This window comes from Bos indicus, chromosome 4 (assembly GCF_029378745.1).
Source record: "Bos indicus isolate NIAB-ARS_2022 breed Sahiwal x Tharparkar chromosome 4, NIAB-ARS_B.indTharparkar_mat_pri_1.0, whole genome shotgun sequence".
Classification (NCBI taxonomy): domain Eukaryota; kingdom Metazoa; phylum Chordata; class Mammalia; order Artiodactyla; family Bovidae; genus Bos; species Bos indicus.
Genome location: NC_091763.1, coordinates 111,922,851 through 111,940,488, shown reverse-complemented (window position 1 = coordinate 111,940,488; position 17,638 = coordinate 111,922,851). Strand labels below are relative to the sequence as shown.

The 17,638-nt window shown below is 45.3% G+C and overlaps 1 protein-coding gene across 1 annotated transcript in view; it reads right to left on the bottom strand.

The window, feature by feature from the left end:
* CNTNAP2 (contactin associated protein 2) overlaps positions 1-17,638 on the bottom strand; it is a 1,639,050-nt gene that overhangs the window by 167,763 nt on the left and 1,453,649 nt on the right. The window contains exons 19-20 of the mRNA XM_070787139.1: positions 10,596-10,832; positions 622-755 (exon numbers count right to left, since the gene is read on the bottom strand). Of these exons, the coding sequence (XP_070643240.1) occupies positions 622-755; positions 10,596-10,832 (371 nt within the window). The remainder of the gene's footprint in view (positions 1-621; positions 756-10,595; positions 10,833-17,638) is intronic.

Sequence of the window (17,638 nt, the reverse complement as noted above, 5' to 3'; positions counted from 1 at the left end):
CTATAGAAGGAAAAAAAAAAACAGTTATTCACACTGCGCTAGAGTTGTGAAGGAAGTAGGTCAGATAAACCAAAATAACCTTTGCTGGGAAACGTGATAAGCCTCAGACATCTGAGACCATGGAGGGTAAAGATGCTGCAATGGATAAAAGCAGAAGGCTGATAGATGTGCAGGTCTATACACAGGAAAAGCTACGAAGAATATATGGAGCAAACATTTATTCTACCTTCTCCCAAGAAATCTCTTCTCCATCAATACCATCATTGTCTTTCCTGTACCAACTGCATATCTTTCTACATCACTGGTTAGCAGTTTGTAGAAGAATGTATTAGAAGCATCTCTTCCACCTGCTCCAACCACCCAAAACCAAACTGAAAACAAACAAACAAACAAACAAAAAAAACCCAACAACAGCCACGTATGACAGAGGGAGAAGGAAATGGCAACCACTCTGGCATTCTTGCTTGGAGGATCCCATGGACAGAGGAGCCTGGCGGGCTGCCGTCCTTGGGGTCGCAAAGAGTTGGACATGACTGAGTGACGGAGCACTCACTCAAGTGCGACAGCGGGCAGAGACCGCAACACAGTATGACAGATGACAGAGGAGTAACACGTGCGTACCTTGAGAGTGATGGTCCTCTCACGACGGGTGATGTTAACGCTGTGGGGCTGGCCGTTAGCCATGCTCCGGTGGTCCACGTCAATGTTATAGGGCTCCCGGGTGCCACCCAGGTTGTACCGGACCTGGAGGCTTCCTGCATAGAGAAAAGGAAAGAGACTCAGTCGTTTCTCTGCCCTGGATTTCATATTAATGTCACACCCCCAGCCCTGGGGTCTTGTTTCCACTAAACGCGGCTTCGATGTCCATCAACACGATTGCCGTTCTGCATCCTGAGCCCCTAGCTCAGAGGTGCACTAATCCATAAAGGTTCACGGCACCAGGCTCACGCATGTTGACAGTCTACCAATTATGGGCCATCCGTGACCATCATCTCCAAGTTGAAGCAGCAAACGGTATAAATGGTCCAAGCGTGGATTGTGTCTGAGAACATATACACAATACAGGGCCGTGGAGACAGGCCCCACAGAATACTCTGTAAAATAAAATATAAACACAGGATGCCAGGGTGGTCTCATGCCATCAGCAAAGTGTGACATTCACCATATAAAAGAATCATGAGCACAGAGTATTAAAAATAAACATAATTTACAAAAGATAAATACACGGCACTTTGGGTGGCTTCACTGAGACCAAGAAAATAGAGCAGAGGATTTTATTCTAGGTTAGAGACCTCATCAATCCAAACGCAAATCAATAAAAAGATGGGTCCTCACTGCCTCTCAGCTGTCATGCACTTTGCCTCAATAAATTATTCTTTTTATCCTCTTTCTTGCTTCCCCCTGATGGCAAGCAATATTCAGAAAGACTAATATAATATTCTAGGTCCTGCTTTTAATTAATCTGTACAGCAAATGTAGCTTTTATTTCTTATTTATGATTATTTAAAGGCATCAACTTTTTATCTCATTTTTCCACTCAAATTGGAATCTTCGTGCTAATAGCTTTTGATATCTCAGAGCTTAAAAATGGAGCCAGTAATTTAGCAAGAGTGTGGCTAACTGTATATCACTTCAGAGATTCTTCCTTGCCTCTTTCATTTCCCTTCCAGAGGAACAAAACTGATATTCTGATTTTAAGTTGTGAAACAGCACAGGCTAATTAAAACTTAGGAAGTTAACAGAAAAAATAAAAAAGAAAGTCACTGGGAACACCATCATTCAGAGATAACTACTCTGAATATTTGGCCAGATCTCCTTTCAGGTAATTCTCACACCCTTATATGGATGTGAAAGTGAAAATTGAAAGTGAAGTCACTTAGTCGTGTCCGACTCTTTGCAACCCCATGGACTGTAGCCTACCAGGCTCCTCTGCCCATGGGGTTTTCCAGGCAAGAATACTGGAGTGGGTTGCCATTTCCTTCTCCAGAGGATCTCCCAACCCAAGGATTGAACCCAGGTCTCCCGGATTGTAGGCAGACTCTTTACCGTCTAAGCCACCAGAAAAGTCCCTTATATGGATGTAAACCAATGCAATTGATTCTGAACACTGCCGTTCCTTAGCCTTACATGTGTTCTTTAAAATATGGAACTATGTCCCTGGAATTGAAAGAAACATCCATCAGACCAATCATGAATTACTTGCATTTCCTATTCTTTTGCTCCTGAACAAATCTGAACAAGCCTTCACTGTTTCTGAGGCCTCTCTTAACACCTGACCCTAGATTGCTTTATAGCATTTCAACCAAGTACTGCAGACTTCTGTTTCCTAAACGTGTCTAAGTTCACCCACTCTGCCCCATCTCCACAGCTGCAGGGCCCCCACAGCACCTAGAGCGCCTGGTGTGGCTCCCTCGGGAGCCCGCCCCTCCACACAGAGCGCCTGCCCTGGCCTCTGTGCCGGCCACTCCCATCAGTGACCTGACGGCTGTCACCTGGACTGCACCTGCATCCGCGTCTGCTTGGATCACGTGACCCATGGCAGTCTCTCCTTCAAACGTGGCCACTCTTCACCCCACTTCACTCTCGGGCGAGTCCCCTCTTTCTCTGCTCTCTTACTACTCATACATTAACGGAGATGTCTCACTGGAACCTCAGATACTTACGAGAAACCAAACTCTTGAACTTCCTCTCCTAAAACTAACTCAACCCATTTCCCCACATTTCAGTTAATGGACACTTTATCCTTCCTGCTATTTCCACCTAAAAACCCTGACTCCCCTCTTGCTCCTGTATTACAGTATGATCTGTCAGCAAAGCTCCTTGGTTCTGTCTTTAAAACATGCCCTGAATCTTACCTTTTTCATCACCTCAGTTTCTATCCCTGGACCAAGCCACCCTTGTCTTTTGCCCGGATTACTGTACGAGCCTTCATACTAATGAACCTGCTTGCCTCTGCCCTTCCACCATGTCTCCCCAGCCCAGTCGAGTCTCCTAGTCTCCATCCCTAGTCTGCAGATGGAAGGCAGAGCTGCCCTCTGCTCAGGAACCTTCCTTGGCTTCCTATCCCATAAAGAAGGCTGAGCGCAAAAGAATTGATGCTTTCCAATTGTGGTGCTGGAGAAGACTCTGGGCAGTCCCTTGGACTGCAAGGAGATCAAACCAGTTAATCCTAAAGGAAATCAACCCTGAATATTCATTGGAAGGACTGATGCTGAACCTCCAATACTTTGGCCACCTGATGAAAAGTGCCTACACGTTGGAAAAGACCCTAAAGCTGGAAAAATTGAAGGCAGGAAGTGAAGAGGGGCAACAGAGGATGAGATGGTTGGATGGCATCACCGACTCAACAGACATGAGTTTGAGCAAACTCCAGGAGATAGTGAAGGATGGGAGAACCTGGTGTATTACAGTTCAGGGGGTCCCAAAGAATTGGACACGGCTTAGTGACTGAATGACAACAACAGTCTCACTCTGAGTCTTCATCCTGGCCAGCCAGGCCCTTTGTGATCGTCCCCATTGTCTCTGACTCAGCCTCTCATTATTCTCCTCCTCGCTCACTCATCACCTGACCACACAGGCTTCTCTGCTCTCTCCACAGATGGCAGCATGTTCCTGCCTCACAGCCTTTGCACCTGCTGGTTCTTCTGCCCGGGGCCCTCATTTTCCAGCTATCTACCTGCACGGATGAGCCCTCACTCCCTTTAGGTCCTGTTTAAATATTATCTTCTCAAAAGCACAATTTACCTACTGCTTTCCCTTGACCAGGCGCCCCCCACTCCTTTTCTGCTTTATTTTCCCCCATGACAGTTCTTTCCATACAACATACTACAGAAGAGCACTTCATTTATTTATTGTCTGTCTTCTTCCGTTCAAAAGCAAGCTCCATAAGAGTAAGAACTTTGGCTGATATATATTTTTTAAAAAATATTTTACTCTTTAGTTATTTATTTGGCTGTTCCAGGTCTGAGTTGCAGCATGTGGGATCTAATTTGCTGACCAGGAATCAAACCTGGACTCCTGCATTGGTAGATTGGAGTGTTAGCCACTGGCTCACCAGGGAAATCCCTGTTTATATTCCTCATGACTTAATTCCCAATGTCTAGAATAATGCCTGACACACAGTGTGTGTGTTAGGTGCTCAGTCGTGTCTGACTCTTTGCAACCCCATGGACCGTAGCCCGCCAAGCTCCTCTATCCATGGGATTTTCCAGGCACGAATACTGGAGTGGGTTGCCATTTCCTTCTCCACACAGTAGGTGCTGAATAAATACTCACTGAGGGAATGAATCATGGTTTCCCTGCTTCTTCTTCTTTCCCATGTTTTCTTTGCAGAGTAATCTTTTCAAAATGCATAATTAATTAGTTGTATGGTTCACATAAAGCTCTTCAAATGTTCCAGTTGCTTACAGGATAAAGACATACATTTTTAATATAGCTGATGATGTCCTGCCTGAAAGGTTGCCAGTTACTTTGTTTTAAAATCAAGTCAGTTACCCTTTCACTTTTACATTCAGGCTCCCTTGCACTTGGCTTATTCCCTAGAAAATACAACTCTTCTTCCTTCCTCAGGACCTTTGAACATGCCACTCCTTTTTCCCTGAGCTGCTTCTCTCCCCACCACTCAGGGCTTTTACCCTATTTTTTCTTTACTGTAATAGCATTACAAATAATCTATTGTTTGGCAGTGAAGGAGATGGTTAGGAAAGTTGTTTGGCTATATGCAGGAAAAAAGTCGACTGTCTTCAGTTTTTATTTTCCACTTTACTTCTGGTGTTCTGACTTAGTATGATCACAGCCAGCTTTCTTTCTTGTTTTTTTTTTTTTTTTTTTACTGGTGACATTTATTTTTAAATTTTTAATTGGAGGATAATTGCTTTACAATGTTGTACTGATTTCTGCCATATTTCAACATGAATCAGCCACAGGTATACATATGTCCAACCCTCCCTCCCTGCCTAGACCCCATCCCACTCTAGGTTGTCACAGGGCACTGGGTTGAGCTCCCTGTGTTATACAGGAACTTCCCACTGGCTGTCTATTTTACATACAGTAGTGTATATGTTCGGAGAAGGCAATGGCACCCCACTCCAGTACTGTTGCCTGGAAAATCCCATGGACGGGGGAGCCTGGTAGGCTGCAGTCCATGAGGTCTCGAAGAGTCAGACATGACTGAGCGACTTCACTTTCACTTTTCACTTTCATGCATTGGAGAAGGAAATGGCAACCCACTCCAGGGTTCTTGCCTGGAGAATCCCAGGGCCGGCAGAGTCTGGTGGGCTGCCGTCTAGGGGGTCGCACAGAGTCAGACACTGAAGCGATTTAGCAGCAGCAGCAGCAGCAGCAGTGTATATGTTTCAATGCTACACTCTCAGTTCATCCAACCCTGTCCCTCCCCTGCTGTGTCCACAAGCCTGTTCTCTGTATCTGCATGTCTATTGCTGCCATGCAAATAGGTTCATCGGTACCATATTTTAGACTCCATACACACATATATATATCTCCAGTTTTAAAAACATATAGCTGTGTTCATTCATCATTTAAGCATTCATTTCCTTAGAGTATACTTATTTAATGCCCTGTGCAAAGCACCATGGAACCAAGTCTTAAAGGTCCAGATGTGGACTGCCTGGCTGGTGTGGAGTCCACTTCTAAGACAGACACCCACCTCTAACCCCTAGTACAGTCCAGGTTGTGCCTGATCTGGGGATACAAAGAGAAGTAAGAGAGGGCTCTGCCTTTGAGGCTAAAAGTCAGAGGAACCAGTAATTATCCCCCCCCCAAAAAAACCCCCAAAAACCAAACACACACACAAAACAACAAAACTCTGGACATTTTTTTCCCTACTGTCTCTTTGTCATTGATCCCTTTATGTTTTCCAGCTCATTAAAATCAGTATTAAGTTGTTTTCATTATTTTCTCTCTTTCTGGCTTTCTTGGACTTTGTAAAAATGATTTAAAATTTCTCTAACTGCTTTGCTTAATGGCATTGGGAATGATTTGCTTTGAGGAAAAAGATGAGTCAGACTTTAAAATTTATATATAGTGAACATCTATAAACAGGAATGGCAATATTCTGGAGTAATAAAATTTAAATAATATATTTATTTCTTTCAAATAATGGCACAAGAGAACCACTAAATGATGGGAAGGAGAATATTAATATTTGTTCATTAAAATAAAATATTATTAAGATGGAGAGACACTTCACTTCCTGCAGCTCACGTTTATCTCCCGAGTGAATTAAAGCAGTTATAAGGGAATGCTCTTTTATTGGCTGCAGCAAATAATGTGCCTAACAGATTTATTCTCCCCTGGCCATCATCACTGCCATCAGCAAACACTCACAGAGCACCTGCTCTAGGGCCTTTCATCTCGCTGGGAAGACAGGACACATGTATAACAGAGACGGGAAACCACACAGACCACTGAAAGCCAACAAATGACAGCGAAAGTAAGCGTGATCGAAGTTGAAAGGAAGGCGCGGTCATGGAAAAGAGGCGAGACTTGATCTGAGTCCAGAATGAAAGGCAGGTAGGAAGCTACAGAGGAAGATGGAGCTTTTCCAGACAAGGGAAATGGAGTGGGCACCTGGGCAAACATCCCTGGGGTGCTTGCGGAGTAGAGAGTTCCCGGAAAAGGAAGTGTAGGGATGTGTGGCCTCAATATGTTGGAAACTGTAGATTCAATCAGTGGGCTCTGGATAACTACTGCTAACACACGCACAGACACACACACACACACACAAACGTGTGTGTGTGTATTATTGTTGTTCAGTGGTTAAGCCGTGTCCAACTCTTTGCAACCCCATAGACTATAGCACAAAAGGCTTGCCTGTCCTTCGCTGTCTCCTGGAGTTTGCTCAAACTCAAGTCCATTGAGTTGGTGATTACCATCCAATCGTCTCATCCCCTGTCGTCCCCTTCTCCTCCTGCCCTCTATCTTTCTTAGCAACAGGGTCTTTTTCCAATGAATCAGTTCTTCACATCATGTGGCCAAAGTATTGGAGCATCAGCTTTAGCATCAGTCCTTCCAATGAACATTAAGGGTTGATTTCCTTTAGGATCTACTATGCACGCATGTGTACAGTGCATTACACTCAATAACTCATTTGACTTTCACAACACTGCTCTGGGGGAGTCACTGTGTTACAGATGAGGAAACTGAGGCTCGGTGTGGCTTGTGACTATTCCAGACCCAACAGTCTGCAAACACAGGAGCAGAATTAAAATCCAGACATTCTGGTTCTGCACCCTGAGCTCTCACCCAGGAGCCTGGTGGGTCCTGATGGAAGGTGGGGGGACTAGGGACCCCTCCTGTGGCTCCTGTTTGGTAGGGGTGCTGTGTGTGAAGGAAGACCTTTTCTGGCTGAGGAGGATGGGGTGGCTGGGAGCAGAGTGATGGTGGGAACAGAGCCTCCTGGACATGTGTTGAGGTGTATCTACCCCGAGGAGGGGCCCCAGGGTACCAGAAGCAGGCTCCCCTTAGGCCTTGGCGGACTTGCAGGAGGAGAGGGTGGCTGGAGCCCCTGGGCAGGTGGCCTCCCAAATACAACCTCATCCATCTGCCCAGGTGCCATTCACATACGTGCCATGTGTGCCGTGACACGGGTTGGGAAGCACTGAATCAGAAGACATTTGCCAGGAGGATAGCAGTGGGGAAGCGAAGGAGGGGCCGCTCCGGAAGGACATGGTTAGAACAGGACCCACAGGACTCATTGGGAATAGACCCACAGGAGGGGGAAGGACAGAGTGGTCATGATGACACCAGGCTGTGTGTTCCATGTCTGAGATGCAGCAGTACCATCAGGACCAGGGGGGCAGGCAGGTTGCAGGAGCATTGAGAGCAATGCAGCTCCCAACATGTCAAGTTTGAGAGATGCAAGGGCATTTAGTTAAGACTTCTTATTTTATTTATTACTTTCTTGTTTGGATATTTTGGCTTAGTCCTTATCGATTTCTTTTTCCTGAATGAGTTCCTCAAATTTGTCCGGCTTCAAATCTCAATTCATAAAATATGCAGTATTTGGAGTGTGAAAAAGCCAATTTCCAGCAACAATTGAGGATGGCCTTGCAACCCCTCAAGAGAAGTTGACTGTCTATACTTTGCAAATGCCCTGTGTGTTCTAGAGATCTCTGCAGCAGAGAAAGAGCGCTGGAGAACTCTGGATCCAGGTTTAGGAACACCAGTTGGTTGTGCCATCACTGGCCAAGTGTGCAAATAACTGAACCTCTCTGTACTCCACTCTATCACCTGCAGGAAGAGGGTGTGCTCTTGGGAATTCATGCATTTGAAACACAATATAGCTTTGGGCTTCCTTACATGGGAGTCATTAATATGGAAACATCAGTCAAAGCCTTTGCATGTGACGAACGCCCATAAACACACACGTGAGTGCTTGCAGGGCCTGGTGTAGGCTGTGGGGCAGGAGTTACTGGAGAGGGTTGGGACTAGATGGGAACGCAGCAGTAGCTTGAGAAGCAGACAGTACAGTGTCTACTGGGGCGTGTTCATGACATTCTTGAAGAGCTAGAGCTGAGAGGCAGCCTCCCTGCCCACCAAGGAGAGCTTGGGACATGAGGGTGGAGAACGCCAGTGGATTAAACAGCGATTTAATCTGATGCAGAAGAAAGAATGTGTGAAATCCTGGAGAGCAGGAATTGCATGCTTTTCTGCTTCTTTACTTCCTGATTTTACTCACTGTTTTTCTCTGGTGAGAACAGTGGCAGTTGCTTATTAAGAGCATCTCACATACGTAGAAAGTATTACCTGGGAGAAACAAGTCAGCTATTGAAACAGACATACTTTGTGCTCACATCATTGTCTTTTTTTCTATCCATCTTTTTATAGAGCTAAATCAATATTGGGGCTGCTCTGGTAGCTCAGATGGTTAAGAATCTGCCTGCAATGTGTGAGACCAGGGTTTTATCCCTGGGTTGGGAAGATCCTTTGGAGAAGGGCATGACAACCCATTCCAGTATTCTTGTCTGGAGAGTTCCATGGACAGAGGAGCCTGGCTGATATTGTACAGTCAAGGCTTTTTCATGTCTTTACTTAACTCTTCACAAATATTTTTCTTAATGGATACATAGTATCTCATAAACAGTGACTCCCTTTGACTAACCATTTTACTAAAATTGAATTTCTAGGTCCTCACCAATTCTTACTATCATAAATAACATTATAAACTATGATGAACATCTTTATGCTGAATCTTTGTCTGATTTTTGGCTTATTTCTTCAGAATTAATTTCTGAAAGGGAAAATCCTAAGGAACTTTTTTTCCCCCCATCTATCTTTCAAACCTAGTGGCTCAGCTCCTAAAGAATCTGGCTGCAGTATGGGAGACTTGGGTTTGATCCCTGGATTGGGAAGATCCGCTGGAGAAGGGAAAGGCTACCCACTCCAGTATTCTGGCCTGGAGAATTCCATGGACTGTATAGTCCACAGAGTTGCAAAGAGTCGGACATGACTGAGTGACTTTCACTTTCAAGCTGAACTGGTTAATAAGAATCATTATTAGAGTGAAAAAGTTGGCTTAAAGCCCAACATTCAGAAAATGAAGATCATGGCATCTGGTACCATCATTTCATGGGAAATAGATGGGAAAACAGTGTAAACAGTGTCAGACTTTATTTTTGGGGGCTCCAAAATCACTGCAGATGGTGACTGCAGCCATGAAATTAAAAGATGCTTACTCCTTGGAAGGAAAGTTATGACCAACCTAGATAGCATATTGAAAAGCAGAGACATTATTTTGCCAACAAAGGTCCGTCTAGTCAAGGCTATGGTTTTTCCAGTGGTCATGTATGGATATGAGAGTTGGACTGTGAAGAAGGCTGAGTGCCGAAGAATTGATGCTTTTGAACTGTGGTGTTGGAGAAGACTCTTGAGAGTCCCTTGGACTGCAAGGAGATGCAACCAGTCCATTCTGAAGGAGATCAGCCCTGGGATTTCTTTGGAAGGAATGATGCTAAAGCTGAAACTCCAGTACTTTGGCTACCTCATGCAAAGAGTTGACTCACTGGAAAAGACTCTGATGCTGGGAGGGATTGGGGGCAGGAGGAGAAGGGGACAACAGAGTATGAGATGGCTGGATGGCATCACTGACTCGATGGACGTGAGTCTGAATGAACTCCAGGAGTTAGTGATGGACAGGGAGGCCTGGCGTGCTGCGATTCATGGGGTCAAAAAGAGTCGGACACGACTGAGCGACTGAACTGAACTGATTAGATTCTATGGAAGAAAAATCTTGGTATTTAAGATGCTATGACCCTGGAAGCTGTCCAGGGAGGCTGCAGAGCTTTCGTCACCAAAGAACAAGACCACAGAGAGGCAGCCTCCATGTCTACAACCTGTTCAGTGTCCCTGGGAAATGAGAGACACGTGCTCCTTGACACACCCGAACATTTTCCTTTGTAAGAGAGAGATCGTAAAGCTTCAAGGGTCTTAGAGCTCCTGTTTTCAGAGAGGAAATGGGCTCCTGGGGGTTGGTGTGTATGTGCCTTACAGCCGGTTAGCTGTCTCCTAGAGACCGACCATAAGCTCATTTGTCCCCCAACACTGAACGTCAGAAGGCTAGGGATCCTGGCTCTTACCGGTGGGTTTGACGAGCGCCGCCAGGAAGTCGGTGGTGAAGGAGCTGACGTAGAGGAGGATGCAGGGCGCCTTGGTGGTGCTGAAGCTGAAGCGGATCTCCTCGCCCGCCAGGTCTGGGGCTCCATTCTGCGGGTCTGGAGAGTTCTCCGATCTGCTGCCGGAATCCCGGGTCCCGATCCCCGGCGCCTGGAAGTTATACCGCAGCCACATCCCCTCTTCAAAAAACGCACCCACGTCTGTTGAAAAGAAAAGACGAAATGGCAAGATGAGGAGTCGGATGGCGACACCACCTGCAACTTAACCTGGGCAGACGGTGAGCTCTGTCGTGGCCACGATGGCCGTTCCTGGAGGGTGGACCGACTCCAGGAGGGCGATCAGACCGGGAAAATGTCTAAGCAGAAGGATGTTATTTCATCAACACGAACACCCCACCAAAATAGAAGAAGCATGTAACAGAGTATAGCAATCTGTCACCTTAAAACTGTAATAAAAATTAAGAGATGTAAATCATACCAGGAAAAAAAAAATACTTCACATTTAGTACTTAGACTAAATAATTTAGGTTGAAGAGTGATGCTGAGAATAAAGTGAGACCTGGGTTCCATCACTGGGTCAGGAAGATCCCCTGCAGAAGGAAATGGCAACCCACTCCAGTACTCTTGCCTGGAGAATCCCAAGGACAGAGGAACCTGGCGGGCTATAGTCCACAAGGTCACAAAGAGTCGGACACGACTGAGCAACTAACACTTTCATACTTTCACTACTTGACTGTTAGGGAACTGTTGACCAAAACCACCTGCCTTGGCCAGGCGCACCTGCCCGAGTTGTCTCACAACAGGAGGTCCCGATATGGAACACCGTGCTGCCCCTGAAAACTAACCAGGCGGATTTGGTGGGGACGGGGGTGGGTGGGTGAAAGAGGGAGGAGGCAAGCAGCCTCCCAGACTCCTTCTTGCTGGAATCCACCTTGCTGAGCGATGCACACGCCACCAGGGAGGGCCCTTAGTCAGAACAAATACTGACCGAGCCAGATGACTGGCAAGAGACAACCTGGGAATTCACGCCGTGACCATAAAACCTGAGACCACAGGCCACGTGGCGGAGCAGTCCTGGGTTCCCTGACCCTGCTTCTGTCTGCCCAGGGGCCCCTTCCCAGTAAGGTCTGTTTTGTTGGTACATGCGTCTCGTCGGACAGTTCATTTCCAAGTGTTAGACGACAGCCCACTCTCTGGCCCCAGAAGTCCCTGTTCCCTAACAGTAAATCAAGGTGCTCATGGGCAAAGACGGGAGTTGCTTTGGAGGTTCACCCAGGAAAGTCCCGGAACCCTGATGACACCCTGGGAGGCTTTGGGTATCGTGTTCAAAACCACAAGATCTGAAATTACAGGGAACTGCGTTCAAATCCAGTGCTGCCATTAATTGCTTATATGGCTTTAGGAGAAGTCATTTAGCCAGCTTCTCTAGGTTTCAGGATTTTATTTGTGAAAGTGTTAGTCACTCAGTCGTGTCTGACTCTTTGCGACCCCATGGACTATAGCTTGCCAGGCTCCTCTGTCCATGGAATTCTCCAGACAAGAATACTGGAGTGGGTAGCCATTCCCTTCAAACCCGAGTCTCCTTCATTGCAGGCAGATTCTTTACTGTCTGAGCCATGAGGGGAGCCCTTTATATGTGAAAGGGAGGTAATTACAGAGAGAATTACAAAAGATAAAGTAATTAGCACATAATAAATAGTACCTATTATTATTATTATGGCGATGATCATTTCAAGGCAGATCATGAAGGGGAATGGGGCAAGATGGGGATTTTGGATAAACAAACAAAAAATATGCCACCGAGAATACTTGCTGGCGTATTTTGGAGTCATTGTTAGGAAGCTTTATGAGTTCACATCTGTTTTGGAGGAAGGGATACACCATACTTACAAGAGCTGCTCTGAAACCGTGTCCATCGTAACCCGAGTGTCGGAGCAGCTAGGGGGTGCTGAGAACCAGTTAGAGTTCCAAGTGGCAGATTTATAGTGATCATTTCATTGTTTCAGATCGTTTTAAGGAAATGGCAAATCAGGGTACTGTGATTTCATTTAGGAAAATAATACACCCATCCCTTCTGAATGAATGACTAAAATTACACTAACTTCACAAGCTCCAAATCACGTCTTTTCCCCAATTAAATGATCAGAAAGTATTGATTTAGAATGCTTGATTTAAGGGTTTATACTGATATGAGATTGTTTAATTTTTGATACTCATGTTTTTGGATGGAAAAAAATGATGAATTTGGTGTCTAGTTATTCTAATATTCTAAGATTCTTATGAAAGACTTATTGAATTATGCTTCTCAAAAATTTGAAACACAGTACCTCATCTGTAGGTTTAGGTTCATAAAGGTTATGGAGACCTTGAAGCAGACAAGTAATTCTGTCTTAACCATTTCTTGGTCCTCAAAACAGATCATATGTAAACTACCCTTGAATGTGGAAAGTATGTCTGGAAACATTTAAAATAAAATCCACATTCATACACCCCAGAAAAATACCACACAGGTTTTCTTCCCTCTGTCCAACCAAATCCCTGATGTTTATAGCAGGAAAAACAAACAAATAAACAAAACAGCTGGCACCCAGCCCTCTTATTAAATTGTTTCTCATCTTTTTCCCCTCCAAGTTCTATTCCTTTTGCCTTTTCACTTAGGATAAATTTTGCAACCCGTATTTTTAAAATAGACGTGACTTGTTTTGTTCTCTAACTTTCCCAGGAGGATCCAGAATTGAAAAAGTCCCCAGCTCACTGATGGGTTCTTTCCCAAAAGTTTATTTCAAAGTCAGTAGCTTGCAACTTGGAACTATTTCCCCACAGAAACAGCGTTTGCAGTGATGGTTTGCCAGGAGAGTCTACAAATGCTGAATCCCTCTGGATGGATAAGAAGAGATAATTGCAGAGTGTTACTCTGTATTAGGAATTAAAGCAGAAACAACAGCAGCAACAAACGTTGAGGTGTACTGTGAATGTGAGAACCCCAGGGGCCCAGGTTCCCACAAAACTTTCATCTAACTGATCCAGGGCTGTGCTGGTAAAGGTTACACCGGCAGCTCTCCTGGGGGGAGCCCTGGTTTGGTGTTCGCCTGTTCCCATGGTGTAAACACACCCACTTTGGCTGACTGCAAGCTGCCACTACGACGTCACTAACTCTGGAGCTGGGAAGAGACCTTCACAGTTGGTCTGCCTGCCACTGTGAACTGCCTCCATCCGCAGTCACCGACCCAGTCATTCCAGCAAAATAGCTTTTCTGAGTCTCCATATTGGCAGTTGTCTTAGCTTAGGCTGCTAGAGCAGATTACCGTAATTGTGTGTCTTAAACTACAGAAACAGAAATCTACCCTCACGGATTTAGAGGCTATCAATCCAAGATCAAAGTGCCAGCTGATTTTGTTCCTGGTGAGAGTTCTCCTGGCTTGTAGGTACAATTTCTTACCAAGTGCACACATGGGAGAGAGAGACAAATCTAGCTCTCAGGTCTGTTCTTCTAAAGGCACTAATCCCATTATAAAGGACCCACCCTCATGACCTCATCGAAGACTAATCATTGTCATCCCTCAGTATCCATGGGCTTTGCAAGTGGCCCTAGTGGTAAAGAATACACCTGTCAATGCAGGAGACATAAGATACTCAGGTCGGGAAGATCCTCGGAGTAGGAAATGGCAACCCATTCTACTATTATTGGCTGGAGAATCCCATGGACAGAGGAGCCTGGCAGGTTACAGTCCATGGGGTCACAAAGAGTTGGACATGACTGAGTGAGCAATGACTAACTCAAAATCCATAGAGGATTAACTCCAGGACTGCCCCCCTTCAATACCAAAATCCTTGGATGCTCAAGTCCTTTAAATAAAATGGCATTGTATTTGCATATTCCTGAATACTTTAAATCATCTCTAAGTTACTTATAATACCTAATGTAAATGCTATAGTTATGTTATATATAAATGGTGGTGTGTTGATGGTGTACAGCAAACTCAAGTTTTGCTTTTTGGAACTTTCTGGAATTTTTTTCCCCTAATATTTTTGATCCGTGTTTGGTTGAATCCATGAATGTGGAACCTATAGGCACAAATGGCTGACTGTACCACCATGGCCCCAGCTCCAAAACCATGGCATTGGGGCTTAGGGCTTCAATATGTGAAACTGTGGGCAGGATGTATACATTCAACCCATAAATGCAGGCTTCCTTCTTTTTATCTCCTGCTACAAACACACTTTAATATTTGCTTCCTTCTTTCTGCCTTCCAAAGCTCTCTTCTACCTTATCCCGGCTACCCTGGATCTGGAAAGCTCTGTTCAGCCTCTATAAAATTTAGGGGAAATTTCTGCTGAACAGAGACACTGCCTCCCCAGCCTCAGGGTCATTAAACTCTTTCATGGCTGAATTCCACTGCTCAGAATGATCGCTCTCATTAACTGTTTTTTAATTAATCATCAAGTAAGAAAATGAAATGAATTTTATGTAGCTCTGCTCCTGGAGACCTTGGCTGCCACCCCTCTATGTGTATCCTGGTCCTGAATCAGGCCTGGCTCCTTCCAGGGCAATCTACAAGGCGCAGCTCTGTTTAAACTTACTTCCTGTTCTTCTCCCAAGGCCCCACTATCCTGAAATACAACCAGTTTTTCTCTTGGCCCTGTATTGGCAAAATCTACTTTTTCTCTCCAAGTGTACCACTCTGAATTTCCCTCTGGAATTTTTAAATTCTGTTTGTTTGATGTTTTCTTCAATTCACCATAATCATTTTGGGCCACCGACATTGGACCCAGATGGGTTAATGTTCACCTCTACTTATTCTGTCTCCCCAGGTGCATACATGTCTATTGTAGCCACTTTTCCACCATTTTTTCTAAAGGTCAGGTCACTGCCAGGTCAGTTTCTATGCAATAAGATTCAAGTGTCTGAATCCATACAAAGGAGAAAAACACCAAAGAAAAAATCTCCTACGTTTAGCCTGACTGGCATGTGCTTCCCACGAGACACAGGTATAAAGTTTATTACTGGAAACACATCAATAAACTATCTGGTCTATGAGTTGACTGTGTAGGAGCCGGGGGGCCATCTCACTTGGAGTTTAAGAGCCAAGAGCACTGAACAACTCTACTAGTGTCCTAAACAGGAAGACAGTCTGCCTCCAGAATTTCCAGGGTTGTGCTCCTAAAACCCGTAACAAGCGTCACTGGCATAAGTGGCAGTTAACAGGTTAGAATGCTTTTGGGAGATCGAGGGAGATGAAGATGCCACAGCAGCAAATTTCAGCTGAGACACGTGTATGGGATTACTGTGGTACAAGCAGAGGACAGGAATTAAAAGGTTATGGGTTTTAGTCCTGGTGTTGCTGCCATACCTGACTCTATGACCCAGGTCAGAAAAATCATTGAATTGCTGTGGACTTTAAAACATGCCCATCTTTAAGATTGAGCCCATACTGATCCAGCTGGCACCCAGTCTTTTCCATATTTTCTTCAAATATTTATTAAGAGCTTTCTTTTAAGCCAGGCAGCTCTTTGAGATTTAATAGGCTATAAATGACATTTAAGTCAATCACCAAAAACAACTGGGATGACCAGTGTTAGTCAAGATGGCTAAAATTCAGGGGGAAGTGACTGGAAGAAGCTGGTGAAAAAGGGAGTGGCATGTCGAGGATTCTTTTGTATAGAAAGTAACAGGCAGCAGACTTAGAGAACAAACTTGTGGTTGCGGGTGCCGGGGTGGGGGGTGGTGCGGAGAGGGATAGTTAGGGAGTTTGGTATGGTCATGGACACACTGCTATATTTTAAATGGATAACCAACAAGGACCTACAGTACAGCACATGGAACTCAATGTTACCTGCCAGCCTGGATGGGAAGGGAGTCTGGGGGAGAATGGATACATGTGTATGTATGGCTGAGTCCCTTCGATGTGAAATTCTCACAATATTGTCAGTTGGCTATACCCCAGCAGAAAATTAAAAGTTCAAAAAATTAAAGGCCAAAAAGAAAGAAAGAAAGAAAGAAAGAAAGAAAGAAAAATAATGGGTGGCCCTGAAGGGTTTTAAGTAGAGTTGTATAAACTCTACTTTGGAGTTTTAAAAGATCATTCTGGGTGCAGTGCAGTGCAAGGATGGGGAAAGCGGAGAGCATGTCGCTCCTAAACTTAAATTTCATCCCTTTTCTTAACATCTGGGCTATCATTTGGGTGGGGAGTCACTAGAGCCATTTCAGAGAATCTGTGAATCTTCTGAAATTTCAGGCAAACGTGAGCAAATGTGTATGCACTTTTCGGGGGGAGAGGGTTAATAGTTTTAATCAAATTTCATGACCCCAACTCAGAAATTTAAGGAGAAAATAATAAAAAGGAGTCCACTCATTAATCACCATTGTTAAGTTGTGCTTGTGCAGCGCTGACTCAGCCCCTGGAATACCCTGCCCTGCCCTGCCCTCATTGTCTGCCCCTGTTCCTTCCTGGGTGCATCTCCCGAGCTCTGCTGTGGTCTCCCCTGGCTGGGTGACTGTTGTCCTCACCTCCACTTCCTCCTTGTCACCTCCAGGCTGGTTCTCACTCACTGATCTGGTCAGGATACGCGCCCACTCCTTGCTATGAGTCTCATGCCGCGCACAGAGCTCCTCCAAGAGCACCCCCAGCTGTCTGTCATAACTTCAGTCCAATACGTGTAGCCTTGTTTGCTTTGAAACATTTCTTGGAATCTTACTCTGTGTTAGGCCCACGCTGATAACAAGAGCAAAGGTACCCAGACTTTTCCCCTAAAGGATCCACAGTCGGTTGGGAGACAGAGGAAACACACCAGGGAAAGGGAGCTTGAGGTTTAGAATCATGGAGTGTGGGGTCTCGGACAGTAGGAGGTGAGCGGGGCTCTCTCTGGGGCGGGTGATGGGAGGGCCGGAGGAGGCACCCAGAAGGGGACTCTGAGCCGGGTCCGGACAAGCGAGGGCATCTTGGTAAGACGCACAGGGCGGCCAGGGTGCTCCCGGGAAGGAAGAGATGGGCCTGATGAACAAAGCT